This window comes from Podarcis melisellensis, assembly GCF_964234715.1.
Source record: "Podarcis melisellensis genome assembly, chromosome: 17".
NCBI lineage: Eukaryota > Metazoa > Chordata > Lepidosauria > Squamata > Lacertidae > Podarcis > Podarcis melisellensis.
In genome coordinates, this window is record NC_138534.1 from 13,564,594 (window position 1) to 13,586,101 (window position 21,508).

Below are 21,508 nucleotides of genomic sequence, written 5' to 3' on the forward strand. Positions count from 1 at the left end.
ATGTTGGTGCTGAATTCCTGCACTGAGCAGTTGCAAGTGCACCAGTGAAACAGCGCAGCAAAAGTGCCCTGCAGTGTTCTGGCAACAGGGCTGAATGACAACAAAACAAGATGGGGTGACATTTGGTGTGGCGTGTGCGCCTTTGCCCCCACTCCCCACTGGAGGAGGCAGGCATGCAGGCAGGCAAGCAAGAGAACGAGCTGCCTGGCTCCTCCCCCTAACGGCTTGGGGTATGCTTGGGAGTCACGGGGGGGCCGCCAGGGCACCATTGCCCCCGCTTCTGGCTGGAGGAGGCAGGCAGGCAGGTAGGGGATAGGACGGGTGTCTTCCCTGAAGGGGGGTGACATTTGGCACACCCACTGCCCGTGACTCCCAAACCTACAGTGAGCAGTGGCCCATCAGGGCCGCCAGCAAAGCGGCAAAACTCCCTTCCCCCAGCTCGCTGTAGGCTTGTGAGTCACAGGTTGGGGGGGTGACAAAAAAAAAATTCCACACTGGGTACCACCTGACCTTGCTACGCCTCAGTATGCTTGATTGGTTTCACTTGAATTTAAATCAACTCTTTAGTCCTGAGAAAGTTGCTATCATCAGAAGGTTCCAAGAAGCAAAGATGCCATGGAAAACACTTGGGGTTGGTTCTCTGGCCCCCAGACTCAAATGCTGAATATTGTATGGTTCTAAGGATACAGAAGGGACGTGGGTGGCGCTGTGGGTTAAACCACAGAGCCTAGGACTTGCCGATCAGAAGGTCGGTGGTTCGAATCCCCGTAATGGGGTGAGCTCCCGTTGCTTGGACCCTGGCACCTGCCAACGTAGCAGTTCGAAAGCACGTCAAAGTGCAAATAGATAAATAGGTACCGCTCCAGCGAGAAGATAAACGGCGTTTCCGTGCGCTGCTCTGGTTCACCAGAAGTGGCTTAGTCATGCTGGCCACATGACCTGGAAGCTGTATGCTGGCTCCCACGGCCAATAAAGCGAGATGAGCGCCGCAACCCCAGAGTCGGTCATGACTGGACCTAATGGTCAGGGGTCCTTTTACCTTTACCTTTAAGGATAGAGAGCTGCCACTTCCTAGTCCCCTGACTTCACAAACCAAGAGGGAATAACTTAGTGACCTCATTTGACTGTGCCCAAATCACCTTATATTGAGGAAGGACATGTCACATTTCAAAAGTTGGAGTCCCCTCCGACAATAAGACAGATTAATAGGCCATTTGAGATCTCCCCATGAGAATTGCCTAGTTGGATCAGTCTCCAAGTAGATCTTGTCCATGGTATCGGTATCAACGGTCACCTGAAGTAACCTGCCAGGTGCCCCCAGGAAACACAAGATCTCCTGACCAAGGCAGACCCAACTATCTACTGCTCCCGGCTGCCCTGCGTCATATGGCTACTTCCACCCCCTACTCTATAAAGTACTTATAAGCAGTGGCGTAGCATGGGGGTGCAGGGGGGCCGGCCGCACCGGGCGCAACATCTGGGGGTTAGGGTTAGGGGGTGCAAATCCACGGGTTAGGGGGCACAAATTACTTGCCTTGCCCCGGGTGCTGACAACCCACGCTACGCCACTGCTTATAAGAGAACGATGTGTAAAGGTCCAAGGCATCATGGCAGCAAAGGAAAAGAAGGGAGAGGCTGGCTCCTTTGCCATACACACAAGCCCTCTTTTCTCCCCACATTGCAGTTGGGTAGCATCATCTGTAGTTTAGACTTGTGGTTGCACAGAAGGTCCCTTCTGCCCTTATCTTGTCAGTTTTGCAAGGCTTTATCTGATACACTAAAGGGAGACTCCCACATCTGGAGTGGTGGGTAATTTCAGACAAGCAGAGCCCACAAGAAAATCAGATAATAAAAGAATGGCACGAGGGGTTTTTAACAATTCAGGCAGACGTGTGAAACTTCCCTTAGAAACCCTGCATTGTAACTACATAAACTTACTGGTATTAAAGGCCGCCAAGATATTAAACTGCAGCAATGCAAACATAGTGACGACATTGTGAATTCTCTACCACACTCAGCTAGACCCCAGTCCTTTGTCTCCACATCTCTTCTCATTTGACCCTATCAGTTTATGTACGCACCCAGTTCTCAGTTCAGCAGGCTGAAACTTCAGCTCAGAATGGTCTGTCAATAAAACCAGACTCGTTTATATGCTGTCCACACGTGCCATCTCTCTCCCAAATATAAATGACATGGTTTATAAAAATAAAAAAATTGAGATCATCATCCAAGTTTATTTCCCCCCCTAGAATCCTTAGCATGCTACAATACCCCAACAAATGTTAATCATGAGCTCATTTCTCACAAGACATTTTCATGCAACTCACAGCTGTATTTGACTTTCCATTGACATTATACAGGTTTCTATCTAAGCCATGTGAATCGTGTTGAAGGTGTCTCCAAAAAGTGTGCACACTTCCATTGCACGGGAGCGGCAGACTCTTGGCCAGTCTTTCATGAATCTTGGTTTTAAAACCAGGATGATTGTTGTCATAAAGTCAACAAGGTCCTTCTTAAGTCCATTTGCCAATGAATTATTTGCTTTTGATATCTTATGTCCTGAGGAGTCCTCTTCTCAAACACTGCATTCAAGTACAATATCAACATTCCCAACTGTCTGCAAGGCAAGGCTTATTTGCTCCACTCTAAAATGTTCTGCAATCCCTGGTTCCTCATATCTATGCTTAAAATTAATCTTTCCCCCCCTTTTTTCTGCAATAAACATTCAGCACTAAAGCCATGAAGTGGTAGCTATTTGGCATTTTCCAGTGAAGTGCAAGAAATAAAATAAGTTATGTCTTTATTGCTAAAGGATAGTAACAAGCAAAATCGCCTTTTTTTATAATACAGTAACAAGGGCCGTCATTCCCTCCTCTTGATAACCAGTAGTTCTGCCACATTGCTAAATATCATTGTAAATTGTCGTTCTAAGAGGATGTGTTTAGTATTCTAGAGTCTGAGGAGTCCGATCTTTCATCATAGTCGTCTTCTGTATAAATAGGCTGCTTGGAGACAATTGGGCATCCATCGTCAGGGATGGAGATCCTGGGATCTTCTGACGGCCGCGTAGGAAGCACTGGAGAACTTCGGAAGACGCTGGTGGTATTGGTGGAGAAAGGGCTGACATACTGAGACCTCAGCTGGTACTGCTGCTGGAGCGTCATGGTGTTCCACAAAGTGACATCGTTGGGCAGAAACGGGCTGGATTGGTTTCTTGCCAAAGTATTCCTCAGCATCAGCGGGTACCGAGGTGGCTGTGGGAACGGGTGCTGTAAGGGGACAGCCAGTGGATTGGGCACAACATTACTAGCGTCAGCAGAAAACCTCAGTGTGTCTGGAACTCTGAAGGCAGACCCTACAGACCACTTGGAGGAAGAAATGGGATACGAACCCAACGTGTGTTCAAAGAGGTGACCATTTGAAGGCAAAACCAGACCTTCTGATTCTGCAGAAGTTCGGTCCCCCCCAGCTATGGAGGACCTGCTTGAGAGAAGAACCTCAACCGCACTCACCAAGTCACCCCCACAGCCCTTCAAGATTAATTCAAGCACTGTTGGCTTTTGGTTGGGAAATATCTTTTTTAACACCTCAAGGGGTGGCCGGTTGGCTTTCAAGCCAAAAGGCAGAGAAACTGTCCCTGACGGACCTTCGATCAGGAGGTGGTTTGGCTCTGGCTGGTACTTGGGGCTCTCAGGCCTGCTGTCGGCGCTGCCGCTGTTTTTCTGGACGGCGTAGCCTCCTTCATCCACGGACACAATCTCTGGGCTCTCTGGAGCGAAACCGCTCTTGGCTTTTGTCAAGTCTGGGGTGCTCCTTTGGTCGGCGTCTTTGTCACTGTAGGTCTCGGCACTGTCCACTCCGCTGGCATCTCCCAGTCGATCTTCGGTCATGTCTGTAAAACAGAGGGCAGATTTGTTATGCCAGGAACAGCTCTTAAAAGGAAGGGGAAGTTCCAGTAAGTATTAAAGGAGGCGCTTGATAATAAAGTCAGACTGCCGGTTCATCGACTCTGGGTCCTTCCCCATATCTGCTACCTTGAGGGTTGTTATGAGCACAGCAAATCAGAGATGGACCATTTTATAGTTCAGATCGGGGGAAATAGATACAGTAAATCAACCAAAGTACAAAATTCACAAAATGTTTAGGGGTATGCGTACCCCCAGGGAAAAAAGCACTGGAGATTGACATAACAAAGCTATTCTGTCTGTCTCTGTGTCTCCCTAAAACAATTATTGCAGATTATGCGGAACTAGCAAAACTGACTTGCAGAATCCAAAATCAGGAGGAAGCAAAATTCCAAAAGGATTGGAGTAAATTTATGGAGTACATAAATAATAACTGTAGGAATTTGAAGACTCTGGCAGGACTGAAATAAATCTTACGATGTAGATAGGATTGGATACAATAAGAAAGTGTGGGAAAGTAACTGACATAAGAAAACCTGTTGAAGGGAAGGAAGGAAGTCAATGATCAGCATAGTGTGGGGAAAGAATATGAGTAAATAAGTGTTGAGTTTTACTGTATTTTGTTTGTTTGTTTGTTTGTTTGTTTGTTTGTTTGTTTGTATTAAATGAAACAGCAATAAAAAACAATTTTTTAAAAAACAATTATTTCAGACCAAAACCCCTCGCGCTATGGCAGTACCCTTTCATAGAATCAAAGGGCTGAGATGTACCCAATTGCAAGACTGATTTGCTGCTCAAGATAACGTCAAAATGAAGTACCCCCTTGTCAGCCACACTGGAAGAGAAATTTGAAAAATCAGGCCACTGATCAGGAGTCTAAGAATATGGAAAACCTTCATGCCATCGGTCTCAGTTTTAAACTGTTGTATATCTTAACCTCACCACACTTAACCATCTCTTTGACTCTGTTTTCTGCTCCATTCAGCTTCACCCATATATTTGTGGTAAAAAGGTAAAGGGACCCCTGACCATTAGGTCCAGTTGTGGCCAACTCTGGGGTTGCGGCGCTCATCTCACTTTATTGGCCGAGGGAGCCGGTGTACAGCTTCCAGGTCATGTGGCCAGCATAACTAAGCCGCTTCTGGTGAACCAGAGCAGCGCACGGAAACGCCGTTTACCTTCCCGCCGGAATGGTACCTATTTATCTACTTGCACTTTGACGTGCTTTCGAACTGCTAGGTTGGCAGGAGATATTTGTGGTACATGGCCAAAAAAGCCACACCCACAATATAGGGAGGGAGGACACAGCTTCTGTACCTCCCAAGCAGTGCAGAAAAGGATATTGCAGTAGCCTGCACTCTGAGTGAAACCTGCTGAAATCCCCCATCTTCTTGTTGGCATTCATCTGTCTCGAGAAACATTGGAGTGCACTTCCGGGTGTGAAGTTAAACCGCTGTGTGTTAGCAACACTGAAGTGACCTCCCCGGGGTGCAAGCCTGGGCAATGTGCATGGAGGCTCTGGGATCCAAAAGAAAGCAGAGCAAGATAATAAATAATAATAATAATAATAATAATAATAATAATAATAATAATAATAATTTATTTATTTATATCCCGCCCTCCCCAGCCGAAGCCGGGTTCAGAGTGGCCAACAACAATAAAAGCAACACAGTTCACATAAAATCACAATCAATCAATTGAAATGCATTCTAAAATCAATTCAAAATCAAATTACAGTGGTACCTCGGGTTACATACACTTCAGGTTACAGACGCCACTAACCCAGAAATAGTGCTTCAGTTTAAGAACTTTGCTTCAGGATGAGAACAAAAATCGTGCTCCAGCGGCGTGGCAGCAGTGGGAGGCCCCATTAGCTAAAGTGGTGCTTCAGGTTAAGAACAGTTTCAGGTTAAGAACGGACCTCTGGAACGAATTAAGTACTTAATTAGAGGTACCACTGTAATGGCAACCATTGGGCTAGAATTCTGTGAGGATTACCAAAGGAAGGGGTCAGACTGTGCCTTGGCCAAAGGCCTGGGGGAACAGCTCTGTCTTGCAGGCCCTGTGGAAAGATGTCAAGTCCCACAGGGCCCTAGTCTCTTGTGACAGAGCGTTCCACCAGATCGGGACCACAGCCGAAAAAGCCCTGGCTCTGGTTGATGCCAGCCTAACCTCTCTGTGGCCCGGGACCTCCAAGATATTTTTATTTAGAATCATAGAATCATAGAGTTGGAAGAGACCACAAGGGCCATCGAGTCCAACCCCCTGCCAAGCAGGAAACACCATCAGAGCACTCCTGACATATGGTTGTCAAGCCTCTGCTTAAAGACTTCCAAAGAAGGAGACTCCACCACACTCCTTGGCAGCAAATTCCACTGTAGAACAGCTCTTACTGTCAGGAAGTTCTTCCTAAGGTTAGGTGGAATTTTCTTTCTTGTAGTTTGGATCCATTGCTCCATGTCCGCTTCTCTGGAGCAGCAGAAAACAACCTTTCTCCCTCCTCTATGTGACATCCTTTTATATATTTGAACATGGCTATCATATTACCCCTTAACCTCCTCTTCTCCAGGCTAAACATGCCCAGCTCCCTTAGCCATTCCTCATAAGGCATCGTTTCCAGGCCTTTGACCATTTTGGTTGCCCTCCTCTGGACACGTTCCAGTTTGTCAGTGTCCTTCTTGAACTGTGGTGCCCAGAACTGGACACAGTACTCCAGGTGAGGTCTGACCAGAGCAGAATACAGTGGCACTATTTGAAGACCGTAAGGTCCTCCGTGGGACATACCAGGAGAGGCAGCCCCGTAGGTACAAGGGTCCTAGGCCGTATAGGGCACCAGCTTGGCTGCAGGAGTTGTTGGAAGGAGTCATACAAGGCGCCGTCCGAATGTCTTAGGGGCTCAACTCAGGATTTGTGTTGGGCTTACTCCTTAGCCTTTTCTTCTCCCGAAGATGTCCCACAAGGTAGCAGAGGTTTAGGACCAGAGTTTTCCTTCTCCTAGATGGCCTCCCTTCCCAGGTGGATGAGCCCCATCTGCCCCTCACTTCCCTCTACAGCAGCCTTTCTCAAGCCATGGGTCCCCAGATGTTGTTGCACTACAACTCCCATCACCCCTAGCTAGCAAGGCCAGAGCTCAGGGATGATGGGAGTTGTAGTCCAACAACATCTGGGGACTCACAGGTTGAGAACCACTGCTCTACAGCATGTGCAGAAACCGCCTTCTTGACCCTTAGACCCATTCTTGGTCTCGTCCACTCAAACAGCCAAAGTCTGTCTTTGCATGCAGGGGAAACCCCTAACTTACCTGGTCTGGCTAACTCACCTGCACACAGCTCTTAAAGGTACAGCAGTCCTTCCTTCTCTCTCTCTCTCTCTCTCTCTCTCCTGCATCTGACCAGCCTGAATATATTGACTACATAAGTTACTACTATATGCTAATCCTGTCCTTTTCCTTCATTTGATAATAAAGGAACAACAAGCCACACCTTTCCACAGGGCCTTGCAGAGCCAGCCCCCCCCCTTTTTTTTTACCCTGGGGATAACTGAAGTCTTATAAATAAGTATGAATAATTTTCATAAAAGTTATGCTGACAAATAATTTTGGTTCAAGGCTTGAACTGTATCAGCATATAAAGACAAAATGGAATATATAGATAAATATGCTGGCGGAGGCCCCCTTTGGAATCGGAGGCCCGGGCCAAGTGGCCCATATGCCCCCCCCCCTCTGTCTGGGCCTGCCTTTCCATGACAAAAACCACAGACGTGCAGAATGAGCTTGACAAAGGGGATGTTCTCTTTTTCTCCTCTCCAACTTTCCTTCATTTAGGCAAATTCTGTGGAGCTCATATCTCGAGGCAAAACTCAGTTTAAATAACCAGGCAGCAGCAGCAAAGAACCTGTGAACACTCATGCCTTATGTTCTAACACACTGAACTCTATACCTACCCCAGCACAAAAATGTTTATTTCCAAGTTTGTAAAATATGTACTCTTATTTAAGCTCATGTACCCTGGGACTCTCCCAACCACCAAATTTCTGGGGACTGGAGGGTGAAGACTCATAAAACTATGAATCACAATGGTGAATCATTATTAGGTCTGGAACATTTTCAGTGTGGTTTGAAAGAAATGCTTTATGTTAAAAATTCTGCTAATATTTTGGCTGTCCTTGAAATTACACATCCAGTGCTTTGATATTAAGTGGGGCGTGATTAGGGATGCGGGTGGCGCTGTGGGTTAAACCACAGAGCCTAGGGCTTGCCAATCAGAAGGTCAGCGGTTTGAATCCCCACAACGGGGTGAGCTCCCGTTGCTCGGTCCCTGCTCCTGCCAACCTAGCAGTTTGAAAGCACGTCAAAGTGCAAGCAGATAAATAGGTACCGCTCTGGCAGGAAGGTAAACAGCGTTTCCGTGCGCTGCTCTGGTTCACCAGAAGCGGCTTAGTCATGCTGGCCACATGACCCAGAAGCTGTACGCCAGCTCCCTTGGCCAATAAAGCGAGATGAGCGCCGCAACCCCAGAGTCATCCGCAACTGGACCTAATGGTCAGGGGTCCCTTTACCTTTACTTTTTACAAACCATTTGCTGCACCCCTGCAGGCCAATGCATTGTGTGTGTGTGTGTGTGTGTGTGTGTGTGTGTGTGAGAGAGAGAGAGAGAGAGAGAGAGAGAGAGAGAGAGAGAGAGAGAGAGAGAGAGTGTCTTACGTACCAGAAATAGTTTTGATAAGATTAGTTAAGATTTACAAGGTTGGTAAAATAAAATACCGGTAACAGTTTTTATTAGAGCCAGTCAGTATTCAGAATGCACTCTGCAAGTTTCCATGTTGCATAAAACACTTTCATATAGATGTTTCCGAAAGAAAGTGCGTATTCCACACTTCCATGAGTCCCGTGTGTAAATCGGAACAAGGGACAATCCACAGAAAACTTGATTGCCATTTGTTCCAACTTAGCACAGGGCAAATGCAAAACCACTCAGACACACGCCTAGAAAACAAGGGGCATTTTTGCCATTATTTACAGGGAAATCAAGGAAGTTCCTACAGGTCAAGTTGGGAACTTACATAGTGACTGAAAGCATTTGCATGCCTATATGATTCTATTCTGTCTTATACCTGATAAATCTATACACCTTAACTCTCTGGATAGCAGTTCTAGCTGAAGGACTTAATGTTTAGTTACGATTTATTGCTCCGTTATTCATTTTTATGTTGCCTTGCATATATCAAACCGTATCCTAGTTAATTCTTCATTGAAACTAGAAGTCATCCAGAGTATAAGTTGAAACCTAACTTTGCTTAGAGGTCAAGCTGATTAAAATATATTTTGTTTTTTATGAAATGAAACTGCTTTGCACCTGGGATTCCACACATGCCTCTAATGGCTGTGCCGGCACACTTCAGTTTTGCATTTTCTAAAACTGAACGCTTGAAAAATAGCAAGTTTGTTATTGGACTTGAGGCAGGTTTGGAGTCAAGTCCACAAGCAGTTTCCTCAAAAGTAGTGGAGCATCTCCTTTAGCTAAAATCATGTTAATAATAACTTGGACAGATTAGACCCTAACAATAAAACATTGTGCAATGTTATTTATGAGCAACAGAAAGAGCAAAGACATCTACTGATTTCCACTATCACTTTTTATTTTAAAACATTGCACTTGATCGCTTTCTTTCTTTTAACATTTTACGCATGTCAGCCTCAAATTGTTGTTTCTCATTGAGGTGACAGTTCTTTGACACTGTGCATACTCCTGGATCTGCCAATGAAGCACAAACGATTTCTGGCTGAATGAATAGCTGAATTTATCCCAAATGAATTTATTCATTTTGTTTGTATTGGCTGTCGCTTTTCTGGTAAACAATTTGCAGCCTTCATTGTTGCTTTCCACCGTTCAGGGACTCACCTTCTATGCAGCTTCCTATTGTAGTTTAGAATATGGATATATTCACACTCACCCATAAAACAGCCTGTGCAGATTTGACGCCACGTGCCAAAGTCACGTAATACTTTGATGGTTCTGAATCTGCCTCAGAGAGGCAGACCTCCAGAGCGGCTCCTCTTTTCAAGAAACAACAGTCTAGTTGGAGGGAGTTCTCCAGGACATTTGATGGATGAAGATTTCCCCCTCCCCTCACCTCAAAGCCGTTAAGCAGAAAGTGCTGACTAGCTGGCAGGGAAGAATTTCTCATCAATGCTCTTTGATTGTATTTTGCAAACAAAATGCCTGCTGCCTGGTAACATTTCACTTGAGCCTGACCTTCCCCAAAAGTTATTGCTATCAGATTCGATTTACACTGTCCTCCCATGATTACTGTAATCTTTTAAACTGGGGAGTTCATTTATCAGGGAGGCAGGGAGTGCGAGTCAATTGTGCTTCTATCCATCAGATTTATAAGCTTCTTGCAGCTCAGAGGAGCTTCTGTTCTCAGGCCACGTCCCTCCCCAAAACAGCTGGATATGCCGAACCACCTCTGGACTTCAGCAGTACTTTTTCCTGTGGGAATGTTCAGGGAGGCAGGAGAGGATATATTGTTTATTGATATCCTTCCTAACTTGCACTAGCAAGTTCCTTTACTGAGCAGAGTTTACATTCCCCTTTTTAAGTGCACAGCAGGTAGCTGGTTGCAGGCTTATGTGAGCCTCTCACTATCATACAATTCAGTACAGTCATACCTCGGGATAAATGTGCTTCAAGTTAAGTATTTTCGGGTTGCGCTCGCAGTGACCCGGAAGTAACGGAGCACATTACTTCCAGGTTTCACCACGCGCACATGTGCAGGTAGTCAAAATGAAGTCACCACATGTGCGGAAGCGGCGAAACGCAACATGCACACGCACAGGCGCAGGTTGCGTTCGCTTCAGGGTGTGAACGGGGCTCCAGAACAGATCCCGTTCGCATCCCGAGGTACCACTGTATTGAATTGTATTGTTCCTGGTAAGTTCCCTTTCATCCCTCTTAAAAGAATAAACACACCACAATCTTGTATAAAGTATATAAAAGTAGTTTACTCACATTCTGTTCACAGTTGGATCCCAGAAGGCAGGCTTAGTTATAAAGTATATACATGTGGATCTATCCCAGGCTTCCTCAACCTCGGCCCTCCAGATGTTTTTGGCCTACAACTCCCATGATCCCTAGCTAGCAGGACCAGTGGTCAGGGATGATGGGAATTGTAGTCTTAAAACATCTGGAAGGCTGAGGTTAAGGAAGCCTGATCTATCCCATATGAGAGTAATCCCAGGGTCCTGGGATTTTTAGCATATCTAGGTAGAAAACTGCTACAACAACAGAGGAAGTCAAAAAGGGAGAGAGTGCAGCGTGCCCTGTACTTTTGTTACCTGGACAGGTAAGGTCACGCCCACCTCTGAAAGGTAAAGGGACCCTTGACCATTAGGTCCGGTCATGGTCGACTCTGGGGTTGCGGCGCTCACCTCGCTTTATTGGCTGAGGGAGCTGGCGTATAGCTTCCGGGTCATGTGGCCAGCATGACTAAGCCTCTTCTGGTGAACCAGAGCAGCACACGGAAACACCGTTTATCTACTTGCACTTCGTGCTTTTGAACTGCTAGTTTGGCAGGAGCAGGGACCAAGCAACGGAAGCTCACCCCATCGCAGGGATTCAAACTACCGACCTTCTGATCGGCAAGCCCTAGGCTCTGTGGTTTAACCCACAGCACCACCCGCGTCTAGTCACATGCAAAAGAAGTATGTCCCAGCCAGGAGGAAACAGGAAGTTTTGACTGGCTGGACCAAACTTTCCCCTGCATGTCCACTCTAGGAAAACAAGGGATGTGGTACTTGACTGCTACTTAGGTATCACATCCCACGTTTCCAAAGTGAAGGAGGGGCCAATGAAGCCCTCCAGGGTTGTGTTGCCTGGAATGCAGGACACAAATCTCAGAGGATGCTTAGGGACTCACGAATGCAGGGCTGGGGACCGTTCAGTCCCAGAAAGCATGGCCAATGGCCAAGGGAAGTATAGCAAAGGTGGATCTAAGGGAGCATGGCCGGTTTGGTTGCACCAGGTGCAAAGCTTCTGGGGTGCTGCAGGAGACGAGAGGCAGGGGTGCCAGATTTTTGTGCTGTACATGGCGCCACTGGCATTTGAAATGCCAAGGTCCGCCACTGGTTGTAGTCCCACACCGATGGGTAGTGGGGCAGGCAGGGACAAAATACCACCACTTTTTCCACAACATGATGTCATCTCATGGGACACTAGTTGCCAGTCCTCTGCACTGCAAATAAACAAGCTTTTCTCTGGGAGAAACCCACCAAATCACTTAAGCAGAAGAAGAGGAAGGTTACATTAGAAGAGGGATTAAAGTGCTACTTTTATTTGGGAAAATCCCCAAGTCATTTTACCATGACCAACCAAATTGCCAACTGATTTTGTTGGGACTAAAAAAAGAAAGAAAAATGACTAAGGTTTTCTTTCAGCTGCAGAGTTTATAATGATAACTCATCGAAGCAATTCTATTTTTTCCCCAGAGACAGATGCTATCCATACTGTTTAAGTAAGATACTGTTTAAGTAAGTTAAGGGACCAGCTTTCATTTAAGCAGATGTCGGCATTACATGTTATGAATTCTGCCTTGCGATCTGTTGGAGGAAGATGGTAGTCATTGCTTCTTTAGCCCAGAATCCTGAATGTGTAACCTGTTATCAGTAGTACCTGTGGGCGGGGGGTGGGGAGCACTTGCTCAGATATCCTTAAATTTCCAGGAGGGAAAAAAGAGATTTATTCAGCCTTCAATCGGCCCATAAGGCAAATGAGTCCAGAAGCTGACTTCGTGGCTGCAACATCTGCTTAATTTTTTGTACACATACACTCCTCCTGACTCCCTGCTTTGTGTTAACATCTTGCCCAATGAAGATTTCTGAAGAATTTGAAAGCTTGCCACACTTTTATGATATTTTGGTTGGTTCGAATGAAGGAATTGCCCAGCTGTTGATTTCACAGGCCTTCAGTTTCAAAGAACTTACGCAGGACAAAATTGGCTTAATTGTAAAACAAAAAAATTGTCCAAGAATAATTCTAATTACAGCACTGACACTTTTTTTGTAAAAGCAAGGCACTGAACGGAACGTCACTTGCAAGAGCACAACTTTCTTCTGAATTTCGCTCCTTCTCTTTAAGCCCACAGAACAAGGGGTGCTGCAGATGATGTTTTGTTATATAAACCAAACCAGGGCAACAGAAAGCCTCTACCACTCCACAATAAAGGATTTATTACATTGTTTTAAATCTTTAGATGGATGTTCAGGACAAGAATATAACAAATATAAAACCTCAGAACACGTAAAAATCGTTTAAGTATTATATTTCCATTCATTCTCGCTGGAAAAAAATAGAATAAAAATAGTAAACACATATCTGAAGAAGGATGCAAGCAATCTCTGGAATCCTTCTCCCTCTTCTAAGACTTTTGGATTGAATTTAAATGTTTAAACATACCTCTCCCTTTTCAGGGAGAGCGACTACATTGAGACGTCTGTGCAAGCACAAATCAACCCCCTTCGATTAAACTGTTTTCTTCTTCTTCTTCTGTTTTATTAAATTTTTATTTAAAGTCAGCACCAAAATACTGGAGGGGTGGGGGAGAATTGTGGGTCCCATCGCAGAAAGAAGGGAATCAATATATCATGGGTCCTAAAATACTCAGCGGAGGACTTAGAAGCAGGAACCACATATAATAGAGAAGAAAATCTTTAAAACAGCCATGTGTCTGAGTTATGTACGTGTAGATTCGTACTCCAGAACTTTGCACACATCGTTTAGAACCGGACTGGAGCAGCAGGAATCGCGCTAAGGCGAAATATGCAGGTAGCAAGTTTTCTTTCTATCTACAGGTCTCGCTATTTCATTCTCCCCACACCTTAGCCGCTTGTCGGCTACCTTGTTGACAATTGACAATTTGACAACTGACAATTTCTCAGTGAGAAATCCCATTTAAATCAAGAGGTCTTCGTCCCAAGCAAACTGGGACCGGATAATTGCAGCCTTAGGGAGAGCAATCCTAAATATGTTAAGCGGGAGTGAACCCCATTGATCGTACAAGGCAACCCTCTACATTTTTACTCAGAAGTAAGCCCTGTCGATCAGACTTTCTCCTAGAACTGCAGCCTTACTCCGCAGTGCGAGGGCTTAGAAATGCAGCCTCGCTTTGCTTACTGAAAACTTTAAGGCTGCGAACCTGCTAAGCACATTTACTCGGGAAGGGGAAAAAGAGTCGGGAATGAAACCCCCAAGAACACTCTTAACGCTTTCCCCCTAAAGTCCTACGGAAGGTAAAGGTAAAGGGACCCCTGACCATGAGGTCCAGTCGTGACCGACTCTGTCCTACTAGCTGCAGTCAAAATGCTTGCAGATTCGGAGGCAAAACTGGAGAAGGAAAAGCTCAGTCCGTAGGTAGACCATTTGACTCTTAATATCAGGGCCGGATTTAGGTTTGGTGAGGCCCTCAGCTACAGAAGGGAATGGGGCCCTTTTTATGTCCAGCTGTCCTTTGTCAACAACAAATGGTCGCGATTTTTTGTGTTGAATATATGCTATATGGTAATTTATGGACCTAAAAGGTATCTAAAGCCATTTGCACATAACAAAATATGCATTTTATCAAAGTTTTTGATCCAATACATCCATGTGTTTCTTTCCTTTACATTTTTTGGGGGTCCCAAGAGAGTGGAGCCCTAAGCTATAGCTTGTTTAACTTATACGCAAATCCGGCACTGCTTAATATTGATGGGATGTTTATAGAAACTAGGAGAGGGTATATATATATATATTTAGGTAGTGTATTATCGTTCCTTTCTCACGTTTGTAAATTCAGCAGAACGTATCCCTTTGCATCTTAGAATGAGGAAGCTTAGATAGGCCAGTAACAGTTTTAGCCTGTTGGTTTAAGTAATCCAGGATTATTTTAAGGCAGACTGGATTCCCATTTTCTTAAAACAATAACCACGCAAACTGCCTTGCAAAAGGTAAAAATAACATTTACTCACTCGGAATACTTGTTGAAGAGTAACAGGTAAAGCAGCTTTGTTCAGGCAAGCTTAAAATGGTAACCAGGTTACAAAGACATAGTTGAGTCTGGTTTAAAATGGTGTCTGAGCAATGCAGCTCGGACATCCAGATGTTCTACATTGCTGAGATGAAGTTGAAAGGGCAAAGGGCAGAGAAGAAGTGCCCAGCCAGGTGAGGAGATTATAGGAATGGATACGCCTTCCCCTAACAGGGCACTGTGGGAGCGTCTCTCAGAGGGAACTTACAAGACTCTGAGCTTCAGTTCCTCTCGTGCGCCTATGTAGCAAACATGCATCGTTGGTTTGACTGCATTGTAAAAATCCCACAAATCTCAGGTTCGTGGGTTCGAGCCTATTTGGCAAAAAGTTCCCTGCATTTTAGGGGGTTGGACTAAATTACCCTCGGATTCCCTTCCAACTCTACAATTCTATTATTCTATTTTATGCCAATTCTTTTTTATTGATTTTCCGTAATTTTCAACAAATTGTCACCAAGCTGTTACAAATTAAGAGAATTGTTCTAAGCATCACACAAATCTTTAAATTCATGCTTATTGAGTAGCGCGCATTTCCAAAAGTGGGGCTGGAATCAAGTGGGAATATTTATTCTGGATCCATAGGGAATGGTGACTATTCATTCCAAAGAACCCTTTGGAACTGGAGTGTGGAACGCGATGCGCTGGGCACGCAAGTCTGCAATCCTATCCAGAAAACAACATTCATTCGGATTTTCGGAAATTAAAAATAAATAAATCCCCAACTTCTTCCCAGTGCATCGCTTATAAAAGTGGAAACCGAAGAGGACTAAGTCGCGCGTCCCTCCTCCCCCCAAAAAACCAACAGTCGAGGTTTCGCCGTGTGTTGCAATATTCTCTTTGGCCCCGAAATATCTAAATACCCCGGAGACGCGGCGACCTACATTAATTCTCCCCACCTCTGCCCCGAATAGTAAGGATCCTGGGCACCAACTTCCCCTTCGTCTGCCTCGCCCTTCCTAATCTAAGCGCCTTTACGCAGCGCCGCCGTCCAGGCCCCCTCGGAGCAAGGTCGACGGCTCCAGGGTTGTATTCGAGTTCTGAAACCTCTCCCTCTCTTACGCACAGAAGCAGCCTCGTCTAAGACGACCCGGTGTTTGTATGGGGTGGAGAGGGCACGCCACACTATTCTTTATATTGTATGTATCCCATCCCAGCCACGCTTTCCAGAGGCCGAAATGCGCGCAGGTACCCAAGGTCCGGGCGGAAAGTCTTCGAGGAAGGGGTCGAGCTGGGAGACCGTCCCGCTGTGTCCGCAGCCCCTTTCCGCGCTCCTTCGAGGAAAGGGTCTCGTTCCCAAGGGGCTGGTGCGCTGGATAGTCAAACGAATCTGCGAGTCTCTCCTTTCGGAGAAATAGAGTCGCCGCCAGCTTTAATGGGAGAAGGAAAATTCCCAAAAAGTTTCCTGACACAATCCGCCACGAAAGGGCCACGGCAGTTGTCCAAAAACCAGCATTCCGTGTGCTAACTCCGCACACGTACTCAACAACGTCTAACCTTGAGAAGGAACGCGACGCAGCGTACTCCTGAACTGTTGTTACACGAAAATAACCTCGCTTCATTTCGAAAGAGTCTTGGAAAGCGAGGAACGTCTGAGTTTAAGGTCGCCAGGCCTAAGAGGAGGCAGGGAGGCCCCGAGACCCGCCACCTCGAAGCCAGTTCCGGATCAGGCCCACTTCTTAAAGTCAAAAAGCGCTCGTTTCCCACTCAACGGGCGTCGTTGGGGATCGAGGTATACTATAAGTTGACTTAAACGAGGAACATCCAAAGCGCAGGGCAAGATCCGGCGGCGCGCCTCAAACCTTTGCTTCCAAGTGCAACGGAACTCCGGAGAAGTCCATTGTCTTCAGGGGGTCTTCTCTGAGCAAGACTAGTGTTAGATGCCACCCACAGATCTTCATGCGAAATCTGCACGGTTCTATTTTAAATCCCCGCACCTGGAGCTCAGAGCCACTGCGCATCCTGTTCCTCTGCATGTTTACTCGGAAGTCAGACCCACCAAGTTTAATAGGCCTCTCCCGAGGAGAGGATACTGTTGATACAATTTTTGTTTCTTCCACTTCCTACCCCTTATCACATAAAAAATAAACGCACATTGGCGGCTTCCTAATTGTTTGATGGGCTAAGAGAGGGAAGAGTTTAATTACCTATTTTAGGGGGGGACAAAACTAAATTGACAGTTTTACAACAATTCCAGTCGGCCCAGAATGCAGCAGGTATGATAGCCAGCAGAACACGGGGCTGAGGGCATACGAAGCCTATTTCAGAAGCGCTCCCGTCGTTTGTCAACCCTTCCTGGCGCTCTTCGGAACTGGATATGCTCTCCAAGCCTTAAACGTTTGGTCTAGATGCCCAAGAGGGCCTTTTTCGTGCCGGCACCTCAAGAGTAGGACTCCTGGCTACGGGAGAGACTCGCTGTTCCCACTGTCGAGGGAAGAGGATTCTGCTTAAGCGAGCTTTTTATTAGCCTTTTTTTGTAATCCAGACTCTGAGAAATTTTAAATGTTTGGTTACTTTAAAAAATTGTAATCGTTTTGTTATGACTGTTGCATTGGTTAGTGGGGAGTGATGGTCAGCTGTTAGCTGTCCTGGAAACGCACCAGATAAAGTTATTTAAAGAAATAAAGATTAGGAGGGTTAAACGTTTAATTCATAATTATGAAGGTGAGTGTGAGTTTGGAGACAGAGGACATCACCAAGAAGAAAACTGTCTACAACGAATATACTCCGGGGTTTATACACTCGTTTCCCCGCCTCCTCTTTCATTTTCCAATTAAGCAGCAAAGGTTATTTCTACTAAGTCCCCTGCAAGCTAGCAGAGTACTTTGAAACCTGATAAAAGTCGCGAGAGGGGCCTTGATCTTGCGGGGAGCCGGCTCTCTCCACACACCCGCGCGCACACAGCAAAATCACATTTGACAAAAGGAAAACAGGGCAATAGTCGTTTCCTGGTGGAACAGGGGGGACCAGGGCGGCTTGTGAGTCTCTCTGAATTTCCTAGAATGGGCTGCAGAGGTGATGGCGCAGGTTCCGCGCAGAAACAGCTGCCGAGATGGCAGATAAACCCCATAAATCCACTCCCAGGGAGCTGTGAGGTCCTGTGGGGATTTTCCCTGCTACCCTTATTAGCTCGTTACAAGCCTTTATTGCAGCGCCGCAGGACTGCTGCTGCTGCAGCCGAATCAGCCAGACCGAGCGCCGAAGGGTCTCCAATTTCACCAGAATGTTGTATATTTTTAGGACTCTCTATTCGTCGCAGTCTCCTCGCCGATTTGACACAGGTCGGGGACTTGTGGCCTGAATCTTTCCTGATTCCACCAAGTTTCTGCAGCAGAAAAATCTGGCGGTGAGTAAAAGCCTACTCGGGCTGCATAAACAGGGCAGAAAAAATTGTGATTCTAAGCGCACACCTGGCTCCCCAAGTCCAAGGGGCCTTTTTTACTCAGGATCCGTTTTAAGGACCGAACCTGCTTACATTACACGGGATCTTCTTCCAGAGCACAGCAGCTCAGGCCACTACAGCCAAACAAGATAACCGTCCGTTTCTCACGCTAAAAATAATGGCTTCGAACGATCACTAACCCGCATTTCACAGCTCAGTGTCTCTGGTTACGCTCTTTGATATTTCCTCCACTTCTTCTAACTATTAGATTCCCTGGATCGACAGGAATGTATATTGCAGTCTCCTCCTCTTCATCCCAAAACAGCATCTCCTCGCCGGTCGTTTCCGACTAGCTAAGTGCTGCGGTCTTTCCAAAGCCAAGCCATCGAGTCCCTACTTTTGAAAAGGGTGATATTTCTATGGTAGTTTTTGTTACGTGACTCGCACCATGCCCCCCCCCCGGTGGGTTATGCGGACTCGCCGGGGCTCACGGACCACCAATTGGGAATTACTGTTAAGCACTGGGAAGAAGCAGACTGGACCGAGAGGGGGTCGGGCTGGTTTTATTTATTTATTAAACGAACCCGCAAACAGCAGCTGCTTGGCCCCCGAGGACCAGCAAAGTTACGGATGGGCTCCCTGGGCCAGAAGGTCCCTATCCCTGGCTCAGTATTTATGGATCCCCTGGATCCTTGACTCCAGTCACCTTGGGATAGGTCCCCCGGGATTCCGCTTCACAGGGCGAAGCGCGCAGAGCAAAGGGAGGGTCAGCCTCTGCAGTCAAGATCGCGGCAGGATCGAGCAAGATCGAGTTGTTATTCGAAGGGGAGGCCCCACAGAGCTCACGAATACTTACTCCCCAGTCGGCGAGTCTAGAGTTCACCCTGGACTGATAGGGACACCTCATCTGTACCGCGGATCTGTTACAAACCATACCGAGGTCTCTGAGAGATGTCGTGGGAGGGGGGGAATCGAAATATTCTGAAATATCAGGTTCCAAATGGCCGGAGGAAGATGTCGCCGGGTCCTGGGAGGCAGGTGAACGAGACCTGATCACAACCTTTATTCAGGGAGGTAGAATCGCTGTGGAGGCGCTGTCCGGCTCCTTCAGCGCCCCTCGACGGCAGGGGGGCTGAGGCGCCTCATGCTTGGTGACCTGGGAGTAAGCATCACTAGACCCAACAGCGCTTACTTCTGGGTAAACACGCGCAATGTTGTACTGTGTGGATATCGCTTCTTTCCTTAAGCTCACAGACGGCCCATCGGGGTGGTTGTCTCTCAGCTTCCTCCTTGTTGTCCAGAAAAGAACTGGCGCCCTTGGGAAAAGAGGAGCGTCCGCGGGTGACGGCGAAGCAGAGACCGAGGCCGGGTCCCTTCCCCTCCCGTCCTGGCCTCGCGCACAGCAGCTTTCCACCCCAAAATCCGGTCCCGGTTGGGAAAAGAAGGGCCTGTCCCGCCTCCGCCTGTCCTCACTGCGCGTCTTGAATGTATGACAGCAGGCGAGCACTCTTGTCCGCTCCCCGGACAACGGGACACGCCGCCCCGCCAAGGAAAGTCGTCGGGGGACCAAAGGCCCCCATGCCGGCGCTTCTAGTTGCCTCCCATGTAGGAGGCGGGGGAAGATGCGTTTCCTCCCCAGCGCAGCACCCACTTCCCGATGGAGACCGTTCCCCCGCCCCCGCTTTGCTCTTCCCCTTTCCTTCCCGACGGCAGAAGAAAGAGGCCGCCGCACACCAGAGAGAAACCTCCCCACTCCCCACCCCCCGCGAAGTTTTCAACGGCCCGGGGAAAGTTGCGGCCCTGCGTGAGCCCACTTGGGCGCGCGGGAATCTCCCGATTCATTACAATACAGTACCCCTTTAGCCTTTGCCTAAGGATCGGGCCCCGACGCCGTAGGCATACAGTTTAAGCCAGAGAGCGACTTGCAACTAAGTCTCCACTAGATTTCAACCGGATTTGTTTTTTATTTCAGCGAAGTTACGACGGCTGCCTACAGGTCCACTTCGGAATGAGCCTCTGTCCTCACCACCTTGTCCCCCGTCTATGTCTGCGGGAACTGCCTGCTTCCTTAGAGTAAATTCCGGGCCCTGCCGCCTCCCCGAGTTCCGGGGCTGAGATGTGGTTCGCCCCCGAAGCCGATGAACCCCGTGGAGAAGTCAAAGCAGCCTAGTTGAAGCCCCTCGCCCTGCTGCTTGTGGGGCCCGATGCGCCACTAGTTGCCTCTGGGCGCCTTGCCCCCTCCCCCCCCGCACTCCCACTTACCTGCTTTGGGCAGCTGCGACGGCTGGACGGCGGCGGGTTGCTCCGAAGCCCAGCGGAGGGCTGCGGCGGCCAGCTCCATCGGCGGGCGATGCGGTGTGCCTGGGGGTCCCTCCGAGGGGGCGACGGCGGCTGCAGCGGCTCCTGCTGCTGCTCCTACTCCGGGGTGTCCCGTGGTCGTGGCCCCAGCCGAGCCGGGCGCGGCGGCGGCAGCGGCGGGCAGAGCGCGCAGGGCGTCGGGGATGAGGCTCTCCAGGCTCTCGTTGGCCTGCTGCCTGCGCAGCGCTACTTGCGCGGCCATGACGCGCTGCCGCTCGATGATGAGGATGCACTTCTCGCACGTGCAGTCCTTGAAGCGGCAGTAGCGCTTGTGGCCCTTCAGCCACGACAGCACGCCGTGGTTGCGGCAGCGCGCGCACTTGGGCGTCCGCTGCAGAGGCGCCCTCGCCGGAGGCGCCACCGGGCCGCCCATGTACAAGTAGGGTGAGCCGTAGCCGTTCATGGCGCGCTGACAGGGCCCAGGAGCGCGGGCACGGCGGCGGGAAGGTGGGCGCGTGCGCAAGCCAGGGAGCGCAGCCTCGACGGCAGTCCCGGGACAACCCCTACGGCCTCTGCCCGCCGCTCGCCCGCCGCATCCTCACGCACAACGGTCTCGCCTGTGCGCGCCTTCGAGGCGGAGCTGGAGTACCGCTGGCAGACGGGCTCCGGGCTTGCCCGCCTCTTCCTCGACGCTCCTCCTCCGCGGCTGCGCTTCTTGCTCTCGTCGACCAGGCAACCACTCCGCCCCTTGCAGCTCCTTCCCTCCGCAGGCGCAGAGGTCAGCGGCGCCCCTCCTTCCTGTCAAGGCGCGGCGCCCCCTGCTCTGCCCTCCGGGAAGCGGCCCTTCCTTTCTCGAGAGGTCGAGGGA

The 21,508-nt window shown here is 48.3% G+C and overlaps 1 protein-coding gene across 1 annotated transcript; it reads right to left on the bottom strand.

Moving 5' to 3' along the window:
- Positions 1-2,244: 2,244 nt before the first annotated feature.
- Positions 2,245-21,103, bottom strand: DMRT3 (doublesex and mab-3 related transcription factor 3; the record flags this gene model as incomplete). The annotated part of the gene is made up of 2 exons (XM_081894433.1): positions 2,245-3,892; positions 20,605-21,103. The coding sequence occupies 2 exons, from the start codon at positions 21,101-21,103 to the stop codon at positions 2,928-2,930; spliced, it is 1,464 nt and encodes a 487-aa protein (XP_081750559.1). The 3' UTR covers positions 2,245-2,927.
- Between the last annotated feature and the right edge of the window lie 405 nt (positions 21,104-21,508).